The sequence below is a fragment of the Schistocerca serialis genome, chromosome 4 (assembly GCF_023864345.2).
Source record: "Schistocerca serialis cubense isolate TAMUIC-IGC-003099 chromosome 4, iqSchSeri2.2, whole genome shotgun sequence".
In the NCBI taxonomy this organism is placed as follows: Eukaryota; Metazoa; Arthropoda; class Insecta; order Orthoptera; family Acrididae; genus Schistocerca; species Schistocerca serialis.
The window spans coordinates 186,633,552-186,649,476 of record NC_064641.1 but is presented as its reverse complement, the minus strand read 5'-3'; the positions used below and the strand labels follow the sequence as shown (position 1 = coordinate 186,649,476).

The window sequence follows — 15,925 nt, the reverse complement described above, 5'->3', positions numbered from 1 at the left end:
CGCCCCACACCGAACCCATGGATATTGTGCGGTTCGGCCCCCGATAAACCCCCCAGGGAACGTCTCATACCAGACGAGTGTAACCCCTAAGTTTGCGTGGTAGAGTAATGGTGGTGTACGCGTACGTGGAGAACTTGTTTGCGCAGCAATCGCCGACATAGTGTAACTGAGGCGGAATAAGGGAAACCAGCCCGCATTCGCCGAAGCAGATGGAAAACCGCCTAAAAACCATCCACAGACTGGCCGGTTCACCGGACCTCGACACAAATCCGCCGGGTGGATTCGTGTCGGGGACCGGGAATAAAAATCGTAGAGGGGGACCAAACGATGACCACAGTAAGCACATTCAGAAGGGTGTAATTTGCTGCAGTTATTCGGAGATGATGAAGCTTGGAAGGGATAGAGTAGCATGGAGAGCTGCATCAGACGAGTCTTCGGATTGAAGACCATAACAAAAATGCTCTTTTCAACGCCAAGTTTACTATTTCCAGATACCGCAGCATACGTCCCAATATCTCATCCTATCTTCTTATGCAGACTTTTCATTAACTTCTTTCCTTACCCATCATTTTCACTATGACTTGTAACATATCATCTACACACCGCGCCCGCCGGCTAGTTCTGGTGCTCTTGTGAACTGCGGCGCCAGTTTTCGTGCCCGTGGGACTGCGACAATCCTCGAGCCTGAAGACAAAGGGCTGGGTTTCGCTAATCCAGCTAAGAGGGTGGTGGCCTGGCCCAACCTGGCGGTTTATAAAGGCGAGTGTTTCCCACACAGTGGCAAAGATTTTCTAGCGCCCTTTAAAACCGTCGGCAGGCAGGCAGCAGCACTTCATAGTGGTATTATGAACTTTAACAGGAAATGACCAATCCCTGTGGTTGCTTGCTGCTCTGGAGCCTGACTGGTCGAAAATCTACCTGCGAAGAAAGTATCGTAGACCCGTCAGCAGATCGCGAAATCGAGGGTGTCGGGCGGCCGCCATAGTAGGGTGCAAGAGGCGAGTTGGGCCGTCTGGGGCGGAGGTGGTGTGCAGGTGTGTATTTCGGAAGTCTGTGGTCGGGGATTAGTAAGGTACTTCTCTAGCAGTAGAAAGTCAAGAAAGTCTAGCATGAAATTTTCACTCTGCAGCGAAGTGTGCGCTGTTACGAAACTTCTTGGCAAATTAAAACTGTGTGACGCACCGAGACTCGAACTCGGGATATTTGCCTTTCGCAGGCAAGTGCTCTATTGACTGAGCTACCCAAGCAGGCCCCAGGACACGGCCTCATAGCTTTATTTCCGCCAGCACCTCATCTCCCACGTTCCAAACTTCACAGAAGCTCACCTGCAAAACTTGCAAGACAGCTTTCCTGGAAAGCCACAGCCTAGAGGATATTTCCAGACAGTTTTAATATTCCAGGAAGTTTCATAACAGTGCATATTCCTCCGCTGCAGAATTAAAATTTCAATCTCGAAATATTCTCCAGGCTGTGGCTAAGCCATGGCTCAATATATCATTTCTTCCAGGAGTGCTAGTCTTGTACGTTTCACAGAATTTCTGCGAAATTTGCAAGGTGGGAGATGAGGTACTGGCCGTAGTAAAGCTGTAAGGGCGAATCGTGAGTCGTGATTTAGTAGCTTAGTTGGTAGACAATTGCCCGCGAAAGTCCAGAGTTCGAGTCTCGGTCTTGCATACAGTTTTAATCTGCCAGGAAGTTTCAGTTCAGAAAGTGCTCGGAAGTGTGTTCCCGGGTGCAGATGTTTGAAACGTTTTAGTCAGTTGCCTGTTTCCGAGATGGTTTTGATGTTTACCGAGTGCACCCGGACTGTGTAGAAAATGCCGCCTAACCGAGCGTGGAAGTGCTGTTTGGCGAGCGAAGCAGACTTGTCTAAGATTATTAGGAAACAGGGAACTGCGCTTTGCTTAAATGGACATTTGAACTGTGGAGTTCTTCCGTATGTCTACATCATCTTTAACATTAGACGACTATGATCCTACGTTGTTTACAGGGGAACTGCTAGAAACCGGTTGGTGGCGGCGTTTACATTGATTGCTGTGTTAGCTGTCCATTTTAGTGATCGGATTTGGAAATCTCTTGAGAACAAAGGGATTGCTACAGGCCACTGATTAATGCTCTAGAGGAAGTGACTATTTTAACCCTGTATCGTGGTTCAAAGCTAGGCTGGCGACCCTGACTTAGCTTGATAGCATTTGTGTAGCAGTGCATAGGAATTATCCAGATCTGCTAACAAACGTTACGGCGGAACTTAATGGAGCAACTTGATTCGTGATTTGTCTCCCGCAACAAAGGGGCTAAGGGTTCATACTCCGGTCGCGGTCGCGAGGACCTTCACCAGACACTACAGAAGTTTCGAGACGACGGATGAGGACGAACTTTTCATCCTTCATTTCGCATTTAATCTGTTCACTTTATTTTCCAAAGTTTTAATAGTATTACATACGTGTTCTACCAGTTTTTTCCTTCCACAGATTTCCGAAGGCCGACGTTTCACTTCAATGGAGTGCTGTGCTCCAGATGAACACTTTCAGTAGCTTCTTCTTCATTTACAAATCAGTATCTCGTCCATAAGATGTTTTTGTTACTGGGGAAAGCCTTCTTCAACACTGATATCTTCCTTCTTTCGGGCATCCTGTGTACTGTTATTTCATAGACAAGAGAACTTTTTTACTTCTTCCAACAACGCGTTGTTGATAATTTTGAAGTTAAACTCTCCGTCATTTCACTTTCACGTATTCTTCTTGTCTTTACTTTGTTAACCCTAATTCATATTCATTGCTAGAAGTGCGATCTATTCTTGTCACCAGATCTAAGCTATTTCTTCCATCCGCTCATAAGGGGTAGGGCGTCTGTGATCCTTGATTTCGTTTCTATTTTCCCCTGAATTTTGGTTCTTCATACTGTAGGTTTCCTCTCTTATCAAGTAACTGAACGAGAAGAAATGTTCCTGCAGTGACATATTACTACGTCGAACACACTAACCACGCAGATTGTAGTTTGCGAAAGACAGCATGTGGTGAGCTACATTGAATGAAGCACAGAGATAAATCTTAAGTCATCAGCAGAATGCTTGCTTACCACGTCTCTTCTAAAACTGTCTCGAATTTCTTCTCCTTAGGTCGTGGCTACTGACATGCGATCTAAATACACTGAATTTCTCAGTGGCTTACGTGGGAATACTGTTACGATGCTACAGTAAAGACTTAAGACCTTATTTATTAATACAAACCAAAATAAGGTAAATGTGTTTTGGGAGTCAGTCCTATCACAGAGCCAGTCTGAAATCATTAACTACAGTAACCGTCGCCGAGTCTGAGTATAACCATGCGACTATCATAATACTCACAAAACAATACACGGTATCTTTTTCCACGTTCTTCAGTTCAGTGCATAAGCATAAATTAACACGATCCAGATAGACGTGTTGTCAACCTTGATGACTAGAATCGTTTAACTTACTTTTGACTAAACGAAGTAACTGCTCGTAGTGTACGGATACCCCTACATGAAGGCCAGTCTTAAACTCACTGCTTTCCGCCGGCCGTTGTGGTCTAGCGGTTCTGGGCACTTCAGTCCGGAACCGCGCTGCTGCTGCTGCGGTTGCAGGTTCGAACCTTGCCTCTGGCATGGATGTGTGTGATGTCCTTAGGTTAGTTAGGTTCAAGTAGTTCTAAGTCTAGGGGACTGGTGACGTCAGATGTTAAGTCCCATAGTTCTTAGAGCCACTTTTATTAACCAAACATAACGATAACACTAAACGAAAGCAGTGATGATAGAGAAAATGAAGCATCATGTAGTGGTACAAAAATAGAAGTTGAAGCAGAGACAGACTAAGACATGGTAACACATAATACCAAAGTAGTTACGAAACTACACATACGTAGAATAATATTAGACATAAAAATACACACTACGCAGCTACAAGTGTAAGTAGGCTGTTTATGTTTTCTTGTTGACAACGTTACGTAGCGCTCTATACGAAAATCACTGGCTGTGCTGTGTGAAGTCTGTGGCTAGTTAGCATTGTTGTCTGCCATTGTAGTGTTGGGCAGCGGCAGCTAGATGTGAACAGCGCGTAGCGTTGCGCAGTTGGAGGTGAGCCGCCAGCAGTGGTGGATGTGGGGAGAGAGTTGGCGGAGTTTTGAAATTTGTCATGAACTGCTATATATATTATGACTATTAAGGTAAATACAGTGTTTGTTCTCTATTAATATCTTTCATTTGCTAACTATCCCTATCAGTAGTTAGTGCCTTCCATAGTTTGAATCTTTTATTTAGCTGGCAGTTGTGGCGCTCGCTGTATTGCAGTAGTTCGAGTAACCAAGATTTTTGTGAGGGAAGCGATTTGTGAAACGCATAGGTTAATGTTAGTCAGGGCCATTCTTTCGTAGGAATTTTTTGAAAGTCAGATTGCGTTGCGCCAAAAATATTGTGTGTCAGTTTAAGCACAGTCTCGTAAAATTGTTCAAAGTGGACGTTTCATATGGCGACCCTGCCAGGATCCATATGAAACGTCCCCTTTGAACAATTTTACGAGACTGTGCTTAAACTGACACACAATATTTTTGGCGCAACGCAATCTGACTTTCAAAAAATCCCTACGAAAGAATGGCCCTGACTAACATTAACCTATGCGATTCACAAATCGCTTACCTCACAAAAATCTTGGTTACTCGAACTACTGCAATACAGCTAGCGCCACTACTGCCAGCTAAATAAAAGATTCAAACTATGGAAGGCACTAACTACTGATAGGGATAGTTAGCAAATGAAAGATATTAATAGAGAACAAACACTGTATTTACCTTAATAGTCACCACTGCTGGCGGCTCACCTCCAACTGCGCAACGCTACGCGCTGTTCACATCCAGCTGCCGCTGCCCAACACTACAGTGGCAGACAACAATGCTAACTAGCCACAGACTTCACACAGCACAGCCAGTGATTTTCATATAGAGCGCTACGTAACGTTGCCAACAAGAAAACATAAACAGCCTACTTACACAAGTAAACTTACAAATGAAGAAAATGGTGGCCAGATTTGTATAACTCGACGACTCCATTCTAAAATCTGTCCTCCTGACAATATCCATAAAATACTGATAGAAATAACTACTATTATAACACCATCAACGCAAAATTCTATTCTATCTTTATATAGTATTACAACTTTTCTGAGTTAGTACTAACAACAGTCGTGTAAGTGGAGAAAATGCTGCAGAGCCATACTTGTAGGACCTCTTAGAAGCGGCCCGCAGCTCGTGGTCGTGCGGTAGCGTTCTCACTTCCCACGCCCGGGTTCCCGGGTTCGATTCCCGGCGGGGTCAGGGATTTTCTCTGCCTCGTGATGGCTGGGTGTTGTGTGATGTCCTTAGGTTAGTTAGGTTTAAGTAGTTCTAAGTTCTAGGGGACTGATGACCATAGATGTTAAGTCCCATAGTGCTCAGAGCCATTTGAGCCATTTTTTCTTAGAAGCGGATAGTAACTGAATGTGAGCAACTGACCGTGGGGTGTGGACTCTGTGTACATTCCAAGACTACAAAGTGACTTAACTCATATCTCTTCCTACTTTCTATGTCTTCTTTTCTCTTACTGTCTTTTAGTTACTTTTCTTCAATTTTCCGCATAGTCTAGATCATTTAGAATAAGTAGTAACTGTGTGAACAAAGCACCAGTAGAACTGTGATTGCTCACATCAATGTTGTTCATTCAAAGGACGTATACTCGTACAAATAGTGTTGAATGCCACAACTGTATATGAATTTGTTATTGTAACTATGAGGGCTTGCTGAAAAGTAGTTCCTCTGCATTTTTGTGTGAACAATCTGAAAGGTCTAAATAAAATAAATGTTATTAACATTCTACATTGTTTATTTGTCATATCTAAATATTTTCAGTCTTCTGCCGCTAGAGGGCTCGAAATTGTAGCGTGTAACGTGGCGGCGTGTAACGCAACTATGTCGTTGCTTGAAAAACAGCGTGCTGTAATTGAGTTTCGAATTTGAAGAGTTCGTCCACCCTCTCGTCCAGCATGAGAACACCAGATCACACACGAGCGCTGCGACATCTGCAACAATCCTACACCTTAAAGTTCACTGCCATCGATCATCCTCTATACAGATCCGACTCAGCCCCATCCGAGTCCCATCTGATTCCATAACTTACAAGAACACCTTAGAACACTTCACTTTAATAGTGACGGACTGGTGCAAGCTAAGGTGAGGCTGTTGGTCCGTCAACAAAGCCAAACGTTCTACAGTGACTGTATCAACAAACTGGCCTCTCGTTGAGAGATATTTATCCGTCGCCAGGGTGGCTATGTTGAGGAATAAATACGTAGATATGAAGAATAAAGATGCAGAATGTTAACATTTGCTTTATTTTTAAAAATTTTAGCACGCCCTCGTATGATTATTAGGTGTGTGATTAATTTAGTGTAATGTACTTTGCACTATACATTTTTCGCAGGAAATGAATAAATAATATTGTAGAATTGTTAACAATTTATTCTACCGTTCACGTAAGCACATGGTGAATGCAATAGCGATGGAGCTAGCTGTGAAGTCCGGAAAGTTTGTTGGAAATTAAATGAGTAGGCGATGCTGTGGTCTGGGCTTGTTGGGTGCTGTTGTGATCGACCTGCTTGAAACGTGGCACTGTGCTGTGCAAGAATGACCACGCTTCAGATAAGCAATGCTTTTAAGAACTTCATGTGATACCTAAGGCTTCAGATAGAAACCCGGTTCTTGTATGGGCAATGAAACTAAAGTTGTAGCCTTTTTAATTAAGCGAGCTCCGATTAGAATGCAGCGGGATGCCAGACAGATGGAGGGCCAGAGCGGACGTAGCTTGCCGAAGGGTTACGATAAGAGTCGAGTCGGGCGCGGTAGGCCAGCACGGTGACTTGCAAAAACGTGAAGGCGGAAGGACACAGAAAAGCCAGGGTTAGCTTAGAAATACGACGCAGCATCCACAGGCGTACTCTCCTTGGGGATGAAGGAGGAGGACTGGTCCGAACAGAAGCTGCCAAAGGGTAAAAAAGTAGTTCGTTTGAAAAAAACTTAAATTAGAGCAGAGAGCCAGAGTAAAATTTTCAGAAGAGTGTAAATTAAAAGTGTATTTGCGCAGAAAGCCACAGGGAAAGTATAAGGTAAAATGTGTCCGTTTTAAGGGCAGACACGGTGGCTGACGTCACAAGCGTTTTAGTGGGGGCGCACAGCTCGCCATTGTTAAGGACTAGCGGTTAGACCGGGGAGCGGTACGGATGGCCAGCATTTGCGCTCCCGCAAGGTTACCAACTAAGCTTTGCTTTTTTGGTAAATCTGAATAATACCGTGACAAAGTAACATTCGCGTAGGTGGTGAAGTTATTTTGACTCTGAATGAATGTTTATCTTAATACGTGACAATACTCAGGTATAGACGCAAATAGTAACTTGAGCAAAGCTTAGTGCATGTAACAACACGACAGTCATAGAACACGGTAAGTCAGTTGCTGTGATGCTCCTGCTGTTGCAATACTGTTTTTGTTCTCTGCCAATGATCATTATTACCAATTGGGTATGATCATGCTTATTTTTATGTGGGGTGTCAAGTGTAAGTAAAGACTGAGTTCCGTGGCATCCGGTAATACAAGATCCTGGCCTTGTGCACTAAAAGACCCGCGTGACAGCTGAGTGAATGATATTAAAACGATCACAACTGGAATTAGCCTGATTGAGACAACAACCAAAGGAAATCGGTATCCGACAGTGGTCTTAGACCCACTTAGAGAGGCATTTCCATCTGACCGCTATCTGGCTGGATTCTGGAGGGAAAACTACGATTTTGCTACTCGTTTGTGATAAATTGTATCAACGGATTTTGAGGCGAACGTGTCTCTGGAATATACTGGTTGGTCCATTCATCGTGATCGGGCCAAATATCTCACGGAATAAGCGTCAAACGAAAAAACTACAAAGAACGAAACTCGTCTAGCTTGAAGGGGGAAAAGAGGTGGCGCTATGGTTGGCCGGCTAGATCGCGCTGCCATAGGTCAAACGGACATCAATTGCGTTTTTTTTTTAAATAGGAACCCACATTTTTATTACATATTCGTGTAGGTAAAGAAATATGAATGTTTTAGTTGGACCACTTCTTTCGCTCTGTGATCGATGGCGCTGTAATAGTCACAAACATATGGCTCACAGTTTTAGACGAACAGTTGGTAACAAGTAGGTTTTTTAAATTAAAATACAGAATGTAGTTACGTTTGAACATTTTATTTCGGTTGTTCCAATGTGATACATGTACCTTTGTGAACTTATCATTTCTGGGAACGCGTTACAGCGTGATTACGTGTAAATACCACATTAATGCAATAAATGCTCAAAACGATGTCCGTCAACCTCAATCCATTTGGCAATACGTGTAACGATATTCCTCTCAATAGCGAGTAGTTCGCCTTCCGTAATGTTCGCACATGCATTGACAATGCGCTAACGCATGTTGTCAGGCTTCGTCGGTGGATCACGATAGCAAATATCCTTCAACTTTCCCCACAGAAAGAAATCCGGGGACGTCAGATCCAGTGAACGTGCGGGCCATGGTATGGTGCTTCGACGACTAATCCACCTGTCAGGAATTTGTTTTTCAATACCGCTTCAACCGCACGCGAGCTATGTGCCGGACATCCATCGTGTTGGAAGTACATCGCCATTTTGTCATGCAGTGAAACATCTTGTACTAACATCGGTAGAACATTATGCAGGAAATCAGCATTCATTGCACCATTTAGATGCCATCGATAAAATGGGGGCCAATTATCCTTCCTCCCATCATTCCGCACCATACATTAACCCGCCAAGGTCGCTGATGTTACACTTGTCGCAGCCATCGTGGATTTTCCGTTGGCCAATAGTGCATATTATGCCGGTTTGCGTTACCGCTGTTGGTGAATGACGCTTCGTCGCTAAATAGAATGCGTCCAAAAAATCTGTCATCGTCCCATAACTTCTCTTGTGCTCAGTGGCAGAACTGTACACGACGTGCAAAGTCGTCGCCATGCAGTTCCTGGTGCATAGAAATATGGTACGGGTGCAATCGATGTTGATGTAGCATTCTCAACACCGACGTTTTTGAGATTCCCGGTTCTCGCACAATTTGTCTGCTACTGATGTGCGGATTAGCCGCGACAGCAGCTAAAACACCTGCTTGGGCATCATCATTTGTTGCAGGTCGTGGTGACGTTTTACATGTGTCCTTAAATAACGTAACTATCCGGCGAACGGTCCGGACACTTGGATGATGTCGTCCAGGATACCGAGCAGCATACATAGCACACGCCCGTTGGGCATTTTGATCACAATAGCCGTACATCAACACGATATCGACCTTTTTCGAAATTGGTAAACGGTCCATTTTAACACGGGTAATGTATCACGAAGCAAATACAGTCCGCACTGGCGGAATGTTACGTGATACCACGTACTTACACGTTCGTGACTATTACAGCGCCATCTATTACAAAGCGAAAAAAGTGGTCCAACCAAGAAATTCATATTTCTCTACGTACTACACGAATATGTAATAAAAATGGGGGTTCCTATTTAAAAAAAAAAAAAACGCAGTTGATATCAGATTGACCTTTGGTAGCACCATGTAGCGGGCCAACCATAGCGCCGTCTGGTGTCCCCCTTCAAGCTAGATGAGTTTCGTTCTTTGTAGTTTTTTCGTTTGATGCTTATTTCGTGAGATATTTGGCCCAGTCACTATCAACGAACCACCCTGTTTATGCTTCTAATCAGAGCTGTGTTGCATTGTTTAGTAGCACCGGAATTCCTCCTCAAAACCTTAGTTCTACGTATTTGCTAAGTCCAGAATCCACAGGGTGGCGAATAACATACGAGCAGCTGAACTGCAGGTAAGGGCAGGTAAGATTACAGGTCGAGAAAGTGCGGAGTCTGACTACACTGCCACCGCGCAGGTAAGTCACAAACAGGACCTGCCACGCACACCTGTAAATCTACCGCTTACCAGACAGTCTAAGGGGTCCAGTTGGGGTTTGTCATTGCGCAGAGGGCATGTTACAGAGTGGTACATCGGCCTGGGGAGTGTTACACGCTGTTGGCCCGGATGTCAGAGTAACCTGTGGCAATGTCTGCAGCTGTCGGTGCAGGTGCAGCGGCCGGAAGAGCCGCCCTCGTACCGCCACGCGTGCGGAGGCGTCGTGCTCAACCAGTACTGGGCGCTCACCGCGGCCCACTGCATCGCTTCTCGCCTTCAGTGAGTACCGCTCACCTCGTAGCCTGCTACGGCTCATCTACATCTACAACTACATTTCTACTCCGCACGCCACGCAACGGTGTGTGGCCGAGGGCACTTTACGTGCCACTGTCATTACCTCCCTTTCCTGTTCCAGTCGCGTATGGTTCGCGGGAAGAACGACTGTCTGAAAGCCTCCGTGCGCGCTCGAATCTCTCTAATTTTACATTCGTGGTCTCCTCGGGAGGTATAAGTAGGGGGAAGCAATATATTCCATACCTCATCCAGAAACGCACCCTCTCGAAACCTGACGAGCAAGCTACACCGCGATGCAGAGCGCCTCTCTTGCAGAGTCTGCCACTTGAGTTTGCTAAACATCTCCGTATCGCTATCACGGTTACCAAATAACCCTGTGACGAAACGCGCCGCTCTTCTTTGGATCTTCTCTATTTCCTGCGTCAACCCGATCTGGTACGGATCCCACACTGATGACCAATACTCAAGTATAGGTCGAACGAGTGTTTTGTAAGCCACCTCCTTTGTTGATGGACTACATTTTCTGAGGACTCTCCCAATGAATCTCAACCTGGTACCCGCCTTACCAACAATTAATTTTATATGATCATTCCACTTCAAATCGTTCCGCACGCATACTCCTAGATATTTTACAGAAGTAACTGCTACCAGTGTTTGTTCCGCTATCATATAATCATACAATAAAGGATCCTTCTTTCTATGTATTCGCAATACATTACATTTGTCTGTGTTAAGGGTCAGTTGCCACTCCCTGCACCAAGTGCCTATCCGCTGCAGATCTTCCTGCATTTCGCTACAATTTTCTAATGCTGCAACTTCTCTGTATACTACAGCATCATCCGCGAAAAGCCGCATGGAACTTCCGACACTATCTACTAGGTCATTTATACACTCCTGGAAATTGAAATAAGAACACCGTGAATTCATTGTCCCAGGAAGGGGAAACTTTATTGACACATTCCTGGGGTCAGATACATCACATGATCACACTGACAGAACCACAGGCACATAGACACAGACAACAGAGCATGCACAATGTCGGCACTAGTACAGTGTATATCCACCTTTCGCAGCAATGCAGGCTGCTATTCTCCCATGGAGACGATCGTAGAGATGCTGGATGTAGTCCTGTGGAACGGCTTGCCATGCCATTTCCACCTGGCGCCTCAGTTGGACCAGCGTTCGTGCTGGACGTGCAGACCGCGTGAGACGACGCTTCATCCAGTCCCAAACATGCTCAATGGGGGACAGATCCAGAGATCTTGCTGGCCAGGGTAGTTGACTTACACCTTCTAGAGCACGTTGGGTGGCACGGGATACATGCGGACGTGCATTGTCCTGTTGGAACAGCAAGTTCCCTTGCCTGTCTAGGAATGGTAGAACGATGGGTTCGATGACGGTTTGGATGTACCGTGCACTATTCAGTGTCCCCTCGACGATCACCAGTGTGTAGGGCCAGTGTAGGAGATCGCTCCCCACACCATGAGGCCGGGTGTTGGCCCTGTGTGCCTCGGTCGTATGCAGTCCTGATTGTGGCGCTCACCTGCACGGCGCCAAACACGCATACGACCATCATTGGCACCAAGGCAGAAACGACTCTCATCGCTGAAGACGACACGTCTCCATTCGTCCCTCCATTCACGCCTGTCGCGACACCACTGGAGGCGGGCTGCACGATGTTGGGGCGTGAGCGGAAGACGGCCTAACGGTGTGCGGGACCATAGCCCAGCTTCATGGAGACGGTTGCGAATGGTCCTCGCCGATACCCCAGGAGCAACAGTGTCCCTAATTTGCTGGGAAGTGGCGGTGCGGTCCCCTACGGCACTGCGTAGGATCCTACGGTCTTGGCGTGCATCCGTGCGTCGCTGCGGTCCGGTCCCAGGTCGACGGGCACGTGCACCTTCCGCCGACCACTGGCGACAACATCGATGTACTGTGGAGACCTCACGCCCCACGTGTTGAGCAATTCGGCGGTACGTCCACCCGGCCTCCTGCATGCCCACTATACGCCCTCGCTCAAAGTCCGTCAACTGCACATACGGTTCACGTCCACGCTGTCGCGGCATGCTACCAGTGTTAAAGACTGCGATGGAGCTCCGTATGCCACGGCAAACTGGCTGACACTGACGGCGGCGGTGCACAAATGCCGCGCAGCTAGCGCCATTCGACGGCCAACACCGCGATTCCTGGTGTGTCCGCTGTGCCGTGCGTGTGATCATTGCTTGTACAGCCATCTCGCAGTGTCCGGAGCAAGTATGGTGGGTCTGACACACCGGTGTCAATGTGTTCTTTTTTCCATTTCCAGGAGTGTATATATTGTGAAAAGTCATGGTCCCATAACACTCCCCTGTGGCACGCCAGAGGTTACTTTAACGTCTGTAGACGTCTCTCCATTGAGATCAACATGCTGTGTTCTGTTTGCTAAAAACTCTTCAATCCAGCCACACAGCTGGTCTGATATTCCGTAGGCTCTTACTTTGTTTATCAGGCGACAGTGTGGAACTGTATCGAACGCCTTCCGGAAGCCAAGAAAAATAGCATCTACCTGGAAGCCTGTATCTAATATTTTCTGGGTCTCATGAACAAATAAAGCGAGTTGGGTCTCACACGATCGCTGTTTCCGGAATCCATGTTGATTCCTACATAGTAGATTCTGGGTTTCCAAAAACGACATGATACTCGAGCAAAAAACATGTTCTAAAATTCTACAACAGATCGACGTCAGAGATATAGGTCTATAGTTTTGCGCATCTGCTCGACGACCCTTCTTGAAGACTGGGACTACCTGTGATCTTTTCCAATCATTTGGAACCTTCCGTTCCTCTAGAGACTTGCGGTACACGGCTGTTAGAAGGGGGGCAAGTTCTTTCGCGTACTCTGTGTAGAATCGAATTGGTATCCCGTCAGGTCCAGTGGACTTTCCTCTGTTGAGTGATTCCAGTTACTTTTCTATTCCTTGGACACTTATTTCGATGTCAGCCATTTTTCGTTTGTGCGAGGATTTAGAGAAGGAACTGCAGTGCGGTCTTCCTCTGTGAAACAGCTTTGGAAAAAGGTGTTTAGTATTTCAGCTTTACGCGTGTCATCCTCTGTTTCAATGCCATCATCATCCCGGAGTGTCTGGATATGCTGTTTCGAGCCACTTACTGATTTAACGTAAGACCAGAACTTCCTAGGATATTCTGTCAAGTCGGTACACAGAATTTTACTTTCGAATTCACTGAACGCTTCAGGCATAGCCCTCCTTACGCTAACTTTGACATCGTTTAGCTTCTTTTTGTCTGAGAGGTTTTGGCTGCGTTTAAACTTGGAGTGAAGCTCTCTTTGCTTTCGCAGTAGTTTCCTAACTTTGTTGTTGTACCACGGTGGGTTTTTCCCGTCCCTCACAGTTTTACTCGGCACGTACCTGTCTAAAACGCATTTTACGATTGCCTTGAACTTTTTCCATAAACACTCAACATTGTCAGTGTCGGAACAGAAACTTTCGTTTTGATCTGTTAGGTAGTCTGAAATCTGCCTTCTATTACTCTTGCTAAACAGATAAACCTTCCTCCGTTTTTTTAATATTCCTATTAACTTCCATATTCAGGAATGCTGCAACGTCCTTATGATCACTGATTCCCTGTTCTGCACATACAGAGTCGAAAAGTTCGGGTCTGTTTGTTATCAGTAGGTCCAAGATGTTATCTCCACGAGTCGGTTCTCTGTTTAATTGCTCGAGGTAATTTTCGGATAGTGCACTCAGTATAATGTCACTCGATGCTCTGTCCCTACCACCCGTCCTAAACATCTGAGTGTCCCAGTCTATATCTGGTAAATTGAAACCTCCACCTAAGACTATAACATGCTGAGAAAATTTATGTGAAATGTATTCCAAATTTTCTCTCAGTTGTTCTGCCACTAATGCTGCTGAGTCGGGAGGTCGGTAAAAGGAGCCAATTATTAACCTAGCTCGGTTGTTGAGTGTAACCTCCACCCATACTAATTCACAGGAACTATCCACTTCCACTTCACTACAGGATAAACTACTACTAACAGCGACAAACACGCCACCACCGGTTGCATGCAATCTATCCTTTCTAAACACCGTCTGTACCTTTGTAAAAATTTCGGCAGAATTTATCTCTGGCTTCAGCCAGCTTTCTGTACCTATAACGATTTCAGCTTCGGTGCTTTCTATCAGCGCTTGAAGTTCCGGTACTTTACCAACACAGCTTCGACAGTTTACAATTACAATACCGATTGCTGCTTGGTCCCCGCACGTCCTGACTTTGCCCCACTCCCGTTGAGGCTGTTGCCCTTTCTGTACTTGCCCAAGGCCATCTAACCTAAAAAAACCGCCCAGCCCACGCCACACAACCCTTGCTACCTGTGTAGCCGCTTGTTGCGTGTAGTGGACTCCTGACCTATCCAGCGGAACCCGAAACCCCACTACCCTATGGCGAAAGTCGAGGAATCTGCAGCCCACACGGTCGCAGAACCGTCTCAGCCTCTAATTCAGACCCTCCACTCGGCTCTGTACCAAAGGTCCGCAGTCAGTCCTGCCGACGATGCTGCAGATGGTGAGCTCTGCTTTCATCCCGCTAGCGAGACTGGCAGTCTTCACCAAATCAGATAGCCGCCGGAAGCCAGAGAGGATTTCCTCCGATCCATAGCGACACACATCATTGATGCCGACATGAGCGACCACCTGCAAATGGGTGCACCCTGTACCCTTCATGGCATCCGGAAGGACACTTTCCACATCTGGAATGACTCCCACCGATATGCACACGGAGTGCACATTGGTTTTCTTCCCCTCTCTTGCTGCCATATCCCTAAGGGGCCCCATTACGCGCCTGACGTTGGAGCTCCCAACTACCAGTAAGCCCACCCTCTGCGACCGCCTGGATCTTGCAGACTGCAGGGCAACCTCTGGAACAGGACAAGCAGCCATGTCTGGCCGAAGATCAGTATCAGCCTGAGACAGAGCCTGAAACTGGTTCGTCAGGCAAACTGGAGAGGCCTTCTGTTCAGCCCTCCGGAATGTCTTTTGCCTCCTGCCACACCTTGAGACGACCTCCCACTCTACCACAGGTGAGGGATCAGCCTCAATGCGGGCGGTATCCCGGGCAACCACAGTCGTAGTCCGATCGGGGGATGCGTGGGACGAGCTGGCCGTCCCCGACAAACCCCCATCCGGACCCCCACAGTGATGCCCGTTGGCAACAGCCTCAAGCTGTGTGACCAAAGCCAACACTGCCTGAAGCTGGGAGCGAAGGGATGCCAACTCAGCCTGCATCCGAACACAGCAGTTGCAGTCCCTATCCACGCTGCGTAACAAAAAATCGTGAATCCTCCTGAAGACATGGTCGGAAGTCTATAGCATCGGCGGATAACTAAATGATTGGAGTTTCAATTCTCTGTCAAATGTTTTTTATTCCAGTCTTTGATTACAATGCCAATTCTTTTGACGATGACCGGTTTCAGTCAGTAATGACCATCCTCAGATCTTGTTGTTGTTGTGGTATTCAGTCCTGAGACTGGTTTGATGCAGCTCTCCATGCTACCCTATCCTGTGCAAGCTTTTTCATCTCCCAGTAGTTACTGCAACCTACATCCTTCTGAATCTGCTTAGTGTATTCATCTCTTGGTCTCCCTCTGCGATT

At 46.4% G+C, this 15,925-nt stretch overlaps 1 protein-coding gene across 1 annotated transcript in view; it reads left to right on the top strand.

Moving 5' to 3' along the window:
- Positions 1 to 15,925, top strand: part of LOC126474345 (mite allergen Eur m 3-like) — a 321,786-nt gene that overhangs the window by 221,295 nt on the left and 84,566 nt on the right. Inside the window, exon 2 of the mRNA XM_050101812.1 lies at positions 10,144 to 10,262. Within this exon, the coding sequence (XP_049957769.1) occupies positions 10,144 to 10,262 (119 nt within the window). The remainder of the gene's footprint in view (positions 1 to 10,143; positions 10,263 to 15,925) is intronic.